The 11,767-nt window shown below is 41.7% G+C and overlaps 1 protein-coding gene across 1 annotated transcript; it reads right to left on the minus strand.

The window, feature by feature from the left end:
- Window positions 1–4,925: 4,925 nt before the first annotated feature.
- On the minus strand, window positions 4,926–6,756 carry LOC104453725 (MYB-like transcription factor 4). The gene is made up of 3 exons (XM_010068333.3): window positions 6,508–6,756; window positions 6,228–6,357; window positions 4,926–5,900 (listed from the first exon to the last, which is right to left on the minus strand). Exons 1-3 carry the CDS (start codon window positions 6,635–6,637, stop codon window positions 5,459–5,461), a joined length of 702 nt encoding a protein of 233 aa, XP_010066635.1. The 5' UTR covers window positions 6,638–6,756; the 3' UTR covers window positions 4,926–5,458.
- Window positions 6,757–11,767: the final 5,011 nt, after the last annotated feature.

An 11,767-nucleotide genomic window follows, 5' to 3' on the forward strand; every position in this document is an offset into this window, starting at 1 on the left:
ATATCTTTCCTCTCTGTACACAGCTGGACAAAGCCGAAATTACACAAGATCCAACCATGCAGGCTCGCGACCGCACAGTGCACACGCACGCCACCAAACAGTAGCAACCGTGCATCACGAAGCTAGCCAGGGGGAAGACTTGCAGGTAAGAAAACTAAGTAGGAGGAAAATTTGGTTCGAAAATAGGCAAGGGAAGAAAAACCTCCCCGTCTCTCTCATCATTCAAAAGAACTCACATGCGTATGCGTACTTGCTTCTCACGCCTCCGATACGACTTTTCAAACTTTTACTCTTGATTTAATTATACCTGCAAGACCGGGGGTTTCCATCTCGCTGTGTCATATGCGTTTCCTTTCGTGATCTGAAAGCAATAGCCTCGTGGATCACGAACACGGGGGTTAACTTATTCTTGATTGGAAGTCTGAATCCTCTCTCGAAGTGATGCGTGATTCGCTATATCTTAGTATTCTGGCGATGATCTAGAGTTCCTCTTTATTTTCCTGACCTAAAGTTGAAGGAACAGTCGTTTTCTCGGATCACGTTCGTGTTATCGGAACTGATGGGGATGAATGATTCATGTGAGAAGGGCGGTTGGGGGATGCTATCTTCTTTCTGTTCAGACCTTTTCATAGAAGAAAAGTCTATGCATGGTTAAACGACAGAACAAAGAATCTACGAACGAATACCGTCAAAAATAGCAGTTTGGCTGCTAGAGCATGGCTGAGCTGGCTGGTCGTTCATGCCATCCGAAAAAGACACAAGTACTCTCAAAGGGTTATTGTACGATCTTGATGCCGTGTCCGATGATTGACCAGCTGTACCCAGATTTTATGCGTTCGAATAAACTCAGACTTTGCATTGCAACAGACCAGTAAAAAAGGTACACCTTAATTAATCCGACCGTAGAAAAGGTACGCCGTATATTGTTGGCCGATTATATGTTGCCAATCATGAATTCTTCAGTAAGTCAGCATCTTGGAAAAATCAGGTCATAAGTCAGAGATGATAAGTTCAGTAACGTCAAGGTAGAATGGGAAGGTTTGCGCAAACGCCGGAGGAGCTATTGTTGTTTTGAATTTCAAAGCCTGTTCTGTGTAGAATCAGTTATGTGGTTATCCGTCCTTGTAAGTGGTAGCATCAGGGAACAGGAAACACGCAGTGACATTGTCAATGATAGGTTTACTGCAATATAACATTTTCCTTCACTGTATCTTCGTTCAATTCAGTTCCATTAGTTTAGCTCGTCATGATTTCTTGACATCAACCTCACTAACCCAAAATCCACTGGTGATTCCTGTCTCGATCTTTGATCGTCTCTCACAAGGATCGTCCAAGTTATACGGAGAATTTAGAGCAACCGGTTACAGAAGAGATTATCCTCTAGTCGACATAAAGTTAAACATGGGGAGATAAATTAGAGAAATTCGACTATCATACCAATGCTATAACTAGAGTTATTTTTACAAGTTTTAGACGGTTTTGGAGGAGGTTGTGGATTGTCCATTGATGTCTAATCAAGCACAACCAACCATCAATGCATAACTAGGATTGGAAAATCCTAAGATACCTACCCTCGGGTATCCCGATCCACAGCCTCGGGCTAGTCATGTCGTGTGATGCATAAGAATCTTCCATCTACTTGTCAATTGCACCAACACTATAGTTCATCCTCATCCAAGTACTCTAAGTTATGATCAATCCTAACTGCCCTAAAAAAACAATGAAAACTATTATTAGCATCATCGTGGCCATCGTCATCATCATCTGATCATTAGCAAGCGTCTCTTAACCTGAATATTGTTCACAGATCCTTCACAAGTGGCAGAGGGAGTAAAAAAGACTTACTGACGCACCGATCATCGAGGATTGGCCTTTTGCTAGATAGAAGAGATATCTGAACCATAGATCTCATCCCCCCATGACAGATCCGAACGGGATGCATCCACTTTCAGTATTTTTGTAGAAATAAAGGACAGTATCACTAGCTTTTCATCCAATAAAAGAAATCGTTTGAGAAAGAAACAGCACCTTTTTTTATACAAGTTTGTCTCATTCTAGGTGGTACCATGCCTATACCTTGCATGGGGCTTTTCATCCAATAGGTGGAAATTCACTCTCTTGTATCATCATTAAATAATTTTTCACAGAATTCGCTTTCTACATCTTGGGCAAAGGAATTCAAGCATTCGAAATTAAATACACATCAATAAGCTAAAGTATAATAAATCACAGAATTCCAAAAATTATTGGGCTATAATTAGCACCAGATACAATATTCAAGATATGTGTTTATAAGCTAAATCAAAATCGCCAAGTAATTGGGTTTTCTAATGTATAATATCCAAAACTGGTCCTAGAAAACACTTTATTGTAGATGCATTTTGTTACCGGTGTATCGCCAATATTCTACCCATTATATGAAATCAGGATGCGTGTGGTAAGAATAGTTCAACAAGAAAGGCGATTTTTGGTTTTTATGTATAACCGACAACCTAGACCGCGTTAGTTCGAAAAGGAGACTTCATCTTCCCTCGTTTTGCTTAAACAAGCAATTTTCCACTGTTCTTTGAAGTTTTGTTGGGCACAAAAGACGGTAATAAATCGATTAACAGCTAGCGTCGAGGCACGGTTGCTCGACAGCACTTCGTCTTCTTCTAAATAGAAAAAGAAATTAACCCCTAGTCGGCCATTATTCCCCACGGAACTTACGGATATCGAGGGAAGAATAAATCCAAAATCCGAGCGTTGACCCTTCGTGAAGAAACACGGATGGGGGCGCGTCCTCTCGCCAGCGGCACGGTCAACTCGAGAATGTCCCGACGGTGCTTTAGATCTCGGTTCTATCGGTTTACGAATTACCCACATGAAACGTAAGTACTTTCTTTATGTATACAATATGACCGGGGACTTTGATTATTTTCGAGCCGACTATCACGGGGGAATTTCACTGGCTACTCCGTGACGTCCAGGGGTGAAGAGAGAGCCTAGAAGAGAAGTCCCCATCTTGGCAAGTTGCATGTTGATTCGTGTTCGTTCTAGAACGTGAACTCGAGTTTCTTTGCTGTGACATTGATGCACATGCCGTGATTCACACCCTAGGTCAAACCGGTGACGGTTGGTGATTAATGGCTTATTTAGATTGGTCCAACAATATATCTTTACGCGTCGGTGAGTAAAAGTTCAGACCTTAAACATACTGAACATGTAGAACTGTGTAACCCTTTAGTAAACATGTCGTTTCATTGTAGTTTCGCCTAAAAGTAGAAAACAAAAGTCGTTATCATCACCGATCTTTTCGGTGCATTTATATGATTTTTTAAGTGAAATTGAATCTACAGTTCTATTTTATTTTACTCTCCGTATGGTTCTTTCTTTTTTGGAATTTACTCGGTTCGATCTGTGTGAAAACGAATGGAAGATGGTGATTTCTGCATCTAGATAACAAGTCCTTTTCGTCCTTGAGCGGAAAGTTTCCTTCAAGTTCACACTTTCGCGAAATGAAGTTATCAGCACCTACCCAACAACCGCATTGCACGAAACCTAACCCCATGCAAATGCTCAGGGCACCGCATGCAGTCGTACCCTCTTCCCGTGCCTCTAAGGACGGCCATGTCCCGGTCAACGTTAGCTCCACAGCACCCAACCTTCTTTCGTAACCGGGGCTTTATCAAAGAAACTAGCATTGCATTTGCTTGTGTTGCTACCGGTGGTGCCGCCTGGATCTTTGGCCTTGCCCCCGCCGTTTATCTCGAAATTTAGGCTCTTAAATTAAGACGTGGGTTCATGAATATGATCTAACTGATTTGGGAACGTACAAGTACTTCTTAATATTTCACGATAGATAAACATCGATGTCGTTCTTTTTTTTTTTTTTTGCCCAAAGGTTAGTGATAGACCTTTCCATAAAGATTGTTACAGCAAATTCACTTGAATTTAATGATTTCGCTACAAAAACGATATTCCGATTACCCAGTTCAATTGCCTAATGCAATTTTTTTTTCAATCATTCCAAGATATAGGATACGCAAAACTCCACATTTGACGCACGCTATTGACATGAGTGGATAGGAACGCCATGCTTCGAATGGCAGCGCCTGAAATTTTCTCCCTTCATTGACAAAACCCTAAAAGTTTACCTTTCTGGACCAGACAGTCCTACCACCATCTATCTTTTGAACGTATGTTATTATTTACCCATCACAACTATAAATTTTTAAATGCAATAGTACCTTATTGATACATAGGACTACCAACGTCTATATCAGTACACAATGGCAATCATGGACCGCGGTTTCAACTTTTTTTTTTATCCTTTTTCGGGCAGCTAAAATCAAGAATGAACCAAGAATCCTCGGCAGCAGCTTCATACACTATGAATTGACGATGTGGAGGCCCGTAGTCCATTGAAGGTTTGAGGATTGTACGATCAATTTGTGAAATTACGTTCACAAAAAACTCTCAGTGGAAAGGTTTTGCTGGAAAAAAAAATGACACTTCAATCAGGATTTGTTTCTGCTGTTGAGGGATCGATTAATCACGAAGTATATGATGCAGAGATATATAGAAAACTCACATCAATAGAGAACTTGTCTCAGAACTGGCTGGAAGTAATCCCCGGAACTTCCATGGATCTCATGATAGATCCGATTTTACTTTTTCGGCCGGTGACAATAGTAATCCCAATTGATCATTAAAACAAGAAAGTAATCCCGGCGATCCATCATTGACTTATGTTTAAGACTCGTAAGGGTATATGTAAAATCTGTGGACCCTCCTGAAATTAGCCAGTTTCATCATGCTACGTACATCTGCACATGGATTAGATCTGTCCCGATGATTACTTTCTTTTGGAACTGATCTTTTTTTAACTTTGCCGTACTCTTTTGTTGTCCCAGTGAAAAGTTTCATCAGAAACTCCGAGGATCTAACACTCACAATTTTTTGTGTTAAATACACAAACAACAAATCGTACAGGGAGAAGGAGAACGACAAAAATGCTGATGATTACAGTTTCTCAGCTATATTTCTGTGGTGAAACAATACATTTACAAGAAATAGAATTTCTCCAGCTCGGAAATCCGGTCCTCAACTTTACTAGGATTGAGGGGAAGTAATTTTTGAATGGTGACGCTCGATCTCCGCCCGTTACGCAGGGTGACATTCACGAGGCTCCGCTTGCAATGATAATTGAGCAACAAATGTGCCGTTTTCCCCCTCTCAAATTGCATAAGCCATGGGTTATCTTGGCCGGTCGAGCCCGTTCTTCCTCGATCCCTCTTCATACATCGTCGCTTTAACTCTCCGACAAATTTGACTTTCTAGCTCTTGGGAAAAGGCATTGAGCGTCACGCGATTAATCGTCCGTGCGTACTAACTGCAGTCACGCATCATGCGTATTCCTTTGCACTTTTTACCTCTTTCATGATTTTCTAGAAATTGGTGGGCGACAAATGAGTCATCACGCAAAGAGAAGCAAAGTGGGGGATTCGGCATTTTCGATGTCCCTTGCTACCTTGGTTGCTACCTTGGAAGCATACGGATTTTGCTCCTCCTCCTCAACTTTAGTAAGTGATGAAGACGGGACGCTAATCGTGAGATCAAGATTCAAATCCGGCAAGTCCCGCGGGATATCTCCCGAAACATTCTCCGCATCAAATACCTCAGGATGATCACCAGCACTCCTGGAGGATTTATCGGCCAGGGTCATGTTGGTCTTCATACTGGATGAGGAAGTGCTGCCGGAGGCATCCGGGGTTTGAGAGCGAGGGAGATTTTGGTTCAACCGGTGATTGTTGGGGTCAATCCCCATCTTTAGGAGTTTCCTCCTTAGGTGAGAATTCCAATAGTTCTTGACTTCGTTATCTGTACGTCCCGGCAACCTTCCAGCTATAAGCGACCACCTGAAATATAAATCCACGTAAATTTTCAGACAAGCCGTTATTCTGGAAAACTTGAATTTAAATATAGAAAGCTCCTTTCGTTGCTAAAAGAAGAAAAGATTAATTGCACTTTCGAATTGTAAATACCAAACTCATTTCATGGACATGGAAAATTTGTTCTTTTTTACTGCTATTCCGTTCGTCTGCAATAATGCGTTGGTTATAGTTTCTATTAGATTACATATGCAAGTTTAATGGTATCCTTAAAAGGAGTAGGAAAATGCATTTCTTTTGCAATATTAGGGCGAGAGAAGAGAGAACTCATGGAGTGTATTTAAAGAAACGCACCGGTTGCCGAGGAGTGCATGAAGTTTGATGATGAGATCTTCCTCATCCTCTGCGAAGTTGCCTCTCTTGAGGTCCGGCCTCAGATAGTTTATCCATCTCAGCCGGCAACTCTTGCCGCAACGGAGCAGACCTGATGACCAATGCACTCACATTCTCAGTTATATATTCCCCAAGCGAAACTCCATCACTCTCTCTTTTATTCTTATTCAATTTCCGTTTGTTGTTTCGCCGTGCTATGTTTCGCTACAGGTGGGATGGAAGAAAGGATGGAGAACAATACCGGCGGCTTGAGGAAGAGTTCGCCAGCTACCCTCGCCGTGCTTTTGAATGTAATCGATGAGCTTCTGGTCCTCTTGCTTGGACCACGCCCCCTTGTTGGTGTCCCGCTTGTCGCAGCAAGGCTTCCTCATGGTTCTCTAATTTCCGTGAGCCTCGTCGTCGAAGCCAAAGCTTCGGATATGATATTCGCAGTAGAAGGAGGGGGAGAAAGAGAGAGTTGAACAAGGCAAGGGGATAAAGAGGAGCCAGGGCGGATATATATTTAGGGTAGGTGCTTGCCATATGGATGGTAAGGAGGAGGGGAGGTTGACTTTGACCGGTGGTTTTGGCTACGCGAGAGAGAGAGAGAGAGAGAGAGAGAGAGAGAGGGAGAGAGGGAGAGGGAAGGATAATGACTCATACTTAACGGCAACTAACTACCACAGCAACGCATTCACTGTCAAACCCTACCATCCTCTTTCTCCCTCGCTCTGCGTTTCTGGTGCAAAATTTTTTTTGGTCTTTAGTCGAAAGGGTGGATGGAGAGATGAGAAATCGTCCAAAACGAGCGAGAGAACCAAAGGGAATAAAGACCCTCTCCGCACGAAAAGGAACACAAAACAAATGCCCAGTACGATCGATCGAACAGACACGAATGACCAGCACGTACGCGAAGATGAAGATGATGGCAAACGATCGAGAACACCTCCCCACACGCGGGAGGAGGAGTGGGGGTTGGAGCTGTCACGTGCTTTCCAGGGGTTTGACTGATAGTTCCTTTGGTTTCCCCCCTTGTTCGTTCCGAGCCTGTGACTTTAACAACGTAACGAACGGTCTTATCTTGGTTTCCCCCATCTCATACGCACGGCGAAGACATCGTCGTACATGTAGATAGGCAGGACAAGAACGCAGTACATGAATCTGTAATGTGCGTTGAAGTAATTAGGTTCTTGTTTGAAATCAATCTGGAACTCGTTAATGACTTCCGGATGTTTATTCATTTGTGCACAAGCATGCTGTTTTTACCATTACTATTGAATAATCTAAAGCTATATCGTTTCTGCCAATTTAACTAATGTCAAGAAAAAGGTGGCGTCATTTACGCCTTTTCTTTCACATTGCACTCATGCACTAGGTTAATTTCGTCGCATTTTCATTTAGTAATAAACAAAATTAATGAGTTGTTCGTAGTTAGTAGGCGCGACATTTTGTTGCTATGAATAAAGACCCCTGAAGCAATCAACTAGCATAATCAATTAATTTTCTAGTCGCCTTTCCATATAAGCAATGCTGTCAAAAGATAGAAAAGTATTGTTCATGCGAATTATATTTATAAATGTTCACGAGCTTCCGGGATCTCAATTCCTACAAGAACTTCAAGAACTCATCAACCATAACGAAAGCCATAACAGTTAAAAGCTCGTATGTGGTTGCACCATGTGGCGGGATCATGTGCACCTTTAGAAAATACGGTAAACGCATTAAAACGTTAGCACTAGTGGAAATTTGACCGATAGAAAAAAAATTTGGTGGAGTTTTCTTCACGATACGTGCAGTGCTACATAGAAGGATGCGATTTGCTAGAGTAGCATAGACCTCGAATCGAGATTGATGTATAAACAACATTTGAATATTCAAAACTTTTGGCTCGGCAGCTGTTAAAAATCCCACGTTCTATTTGTTGAAAAAATTAGCAATAACCGAACCATAATGACAACCAAGTCCACCTACTGATAAAAACGAGAAATCCAATAGCAGGGAAGCAGCCCATGGTATATGGCATAATCTCTAGCGCAGATAATATAGAAAATTCACAAAAATTCAACAGAAGACTGCGGTGGAAAAGGCATACAAAGAACAGCTGAAAAAAAAAATTATTCTTGGTCGTAGTGGAAAAGGTTTTAAGTAGGAACACGTGATGCGAGAAGACACTCGAGAAAATCATATAGTTTTGTCATAAGTCTTTTCTACTGGGGCACAGAAAGAGACTTTATACTTGATACATTGATGGCGTAAAAGAATTTCTTTGCGTACAAACAAATTTTAAAATACCTACCACAACTGAGTATTTCCTTACAAATGACACTAGGTAAAATCAAATCTCTTGCAACACCTCTCTAAGTAAAACCAATGCTATCGCATATTTACAACCTGGTTTGTTGCTCTCGCTATCTCTTGGCAATAACGCTCAAATGGGTATTACAAGTTTACAAAAGACTGGCGGACTCAAAAGTCTCTAAAAAAAATGCTGAATCTCTCTGATTTTGCCCTTCTGACTATGACTTCCGGCCAAGTTTTCTCCAATTTAGCTCATGTCTAGTCATGTCCACTTAATACAAGGCGAAAAGTCTCGGCCGAGTTTGGCAAAAAACACGTGCAAAACATTCCTTAAATCTGGGATGGAAAACCATTTTCGATGGATGGCAAATCATCCTTTATCGATGGCTAGTTTTGATCCTACCATCTCAACAATATGTCAAGCGAATTAGTCCATGATTTTTACATAAATGGTATTAGAATATCACACTTTATTGCTATGAGTTGGATCTTCAATTTAGAAACTCCAATGGTTGTCAAATCTACATAGCGAAGAGCCTAGTGATCAAGTTCGACTGTTTTGCGAAATCATGACAATGGTCTACATTCTTCCTTCTGCGGCTTTCAAACTTTGTGAAATTGGTCTCATTTACTTGTAGAGTTAGATTCTAACTGTTGCATGGTTTAGATATAGTCCTTTGCACACTTAAATCAACTCATTAAATAGTTAATTTAAGTTTTATCATCATCAAAATCTTTTAGGGATATTTTCCAATAGTTTCAAACTCGCTCCGTCACTACTGGATGATCGGCTCACTCGTTGATGATGACAAGCCTTTGTTGCCTCAACATCTAGAGGTCATGCCCCAAATCTAGAGTCCCTATCACCGCCGTCAAGGCCTCAACAATGACAGAGTACCTTTGGGTAGTGATGGCTCAGGGCAAGGCGGCCGGCATTGAGAGGTAGAGAAGGAGGAGGGAGAGTTCAGGCCTGTGGCGGTAGGGACGGTGACTCGATTGGTCGGGGCATTGTTGGCTGGCTGACCATGCAGCGGCGGCGGTTGGCAATGATCACCGACAGCTCAATTGAATAGGGCAGCAATTAGTGGAAAGTGGTTTGTGTTAATCTTGGTGATTTGTGGGGGTTTATGGCGTCACGAATGTTCAGTGAAAACCTACACGAGTCGAAATCTCATGAACAAGATAATAGTTGTGTACCTTGTAGAAGAACCTAATTGTATGATACAAAACGAGCGGATTCAGTAAACTAGTTAGGGAGAAGGGAAAACTCACGTGGCTTTTCAACCACCAAAAAGGTGAAGAAGAGGTACACTCATTAAACTTTTAAGGAATTTGCAATCATTCATCAAACTATAATTTCGACTGACTCGAGATGCTAAACTTTTTCTTCTCTGCAACGGAGGTATTTTGAACTGTGGTCAATCTTCCAGGAAAAAAGTCGACGTGGCAGTTGCCCTGCAATGCGCATGAACCTTCCACTGTTTCTAATGTGAACCGATTCACGCCAAATGTGCACGTCCCTTTGAAAGGAGCACATAAAACATCAAATCACGCTTCCATTTATTAGACTAGATTAAACGAGTGACTACTCATGGTAAATCCCATAAAATTAACACACCGCGACAGCACATTTTAGGGTCTCGCTCTCTGTTCGCTTTGCGCATCTGTCATGCTATGCATGTTTTTCTTTCTTCCTCTCAATCGTTGGTCCTCATGATCTGATGAAACGAGAGGGGAGACACCGACATAAAGACCGAAATAGAAGTACGATGGAAATGATAAAGAAGACCCGACCCCGATCCCTAATTGGCCCGTCAGTACTGGCACTTGATACCTCCACAGAACCACCAGTCTTGAAGAAAATCAGAATGCTGGTTTCCCGAATATAAAAATTCCCCTCCCCAGTGATAATCAGCATGGTTATTGTCTCTTTTCTCTTCTCTTAGGCGATTAGTTTACTGACACCGAAATGCTTGGGGAAACGGATAACCTGGGACACAGGCTGACACAACGGCGAAAACGAAGTACTAGAATATCCAACTGCACCACCACGGCCACCTCCACCGGCACCACCTGTTCGTCTCTAGCTGTATTCAGAACCCCCCCAAGGCTTTGATGAATAGTGACTTTTGGTTGGACCGACGTTCCTCCATCTGCTTTTCTACTCCGGGTGCCAGGACACATGGAGAGGTGCCGATGTTGTACTACTTCTGAAGTTTGTCCGAGGTTATTTGTCTAGCCTAGCAAATTACGACGCTGAAATTATTACACGAGCGTGGTGTATAAGCTAAATCGAATATGGAACCTGGATTATTTAAATGTGGGTCCTCTACGGATATCGCTAGACTGGGTGGTCCACATTTGGTTCAGTACGTGTACTAGGCTTACTGAAAAAATCTTACCAACAATCAGTCAATTCTTTACGTGGAGAGAGGCCAATGTGGTACTACTTTTGAAGTCATACTAGGTTCTTGCATTGTCTAGCCTAGCAAATCTCTCGGAGGAATTATCACATGAGGGTGGTTGATATATCGAACTGAGTCTGGAATCTGGATATGGAATTTGGATAATCAAAATGTGGGTCCTACAGGGATATCACCTGATTGAATGGTCTAGATTTAGTTTCGTATACACGCTAGGCTCATGGAATTGATCTTAATGATCAATCGAATCTTTCTTTTTTCCGTTCCAACATTAGATTCATTATCTTTCACACATATTACTAGCTATACACTAGTTAATTTTGCAAATCTTGGGTTTATGGATAGAATTGCATGATTAGCAGTGACATGAAAGACTATCTAACCCCATCTCGAGGTCAGTTTGTCCTAAATCATCGCCATTGCATCTTTGACAGGGTGAGAAAGATGAGATTCAATATTCTTCTCTGATCCTCACGTATACTTCAAGGATTATCGAGGTGTGTGATGGAAACGACCTGAATATCATCATATCAAGAGAGGCTCTCTATCTTGCCACTAATTAGAAAACAGATATATGACGTCAATCCAGCTTATATATAAGAAATCAGGATGACGCCATCATCGAAAAGAATAACCCAGTTTCTCCCCTTTTGATTTCCGTCGCTTTTGCCTAAGTTTGACTTGATTTTCTTCTTTTTCACGTGTTAATTCTGAGATGGCTTTCATCAATGAGGTAGGTAGCTTGGGCAAATTGAAATCAGATGATAAAAAAAATATTTAGAACATTCGTAAGCGATTGAT

This window comes from Eucalyptus grandis, chromosome 7, assembly GCF_016545825.1.
Source record: "Eucalyptus grandis isolate ANBG69807.140 chromosome 7, ASM1654582v1, whole genome shotgun sequence".
NCBI classification, from domain to species: Eukaryota; Viridiplantae; Streptophyta; class Magnoliopsida; order Myrtales; family Myrtaceae; genus Eucalyptus; species Eucalyptus grandis.

Bases quoted from the DNA above. Each gene is read 5' to 3' on its own strand.
- LOC104453725 (XM_010068333.3), bottom strand. From the start codon at position 6,637: ATGAGGAAGCCTTGCTGCGACAAGCGGGACACCAACAAGGGGGCGTGG. The intron at 6,358-6,507 runs GTATTGTTCTCC...ATTGGTCATCAG, and splicing joins AACTCTTCCTCAAGCCGCCG to GTCTGCTCCGTTGCGGCAAG. The intron at 5,901-6,227 runs GTGCGTTTCTTT...TTTATATTTCAG, and splicing joins CATGCACTCCTCGGCAACCG to GTGGTCGCTTATAGCTGGAA.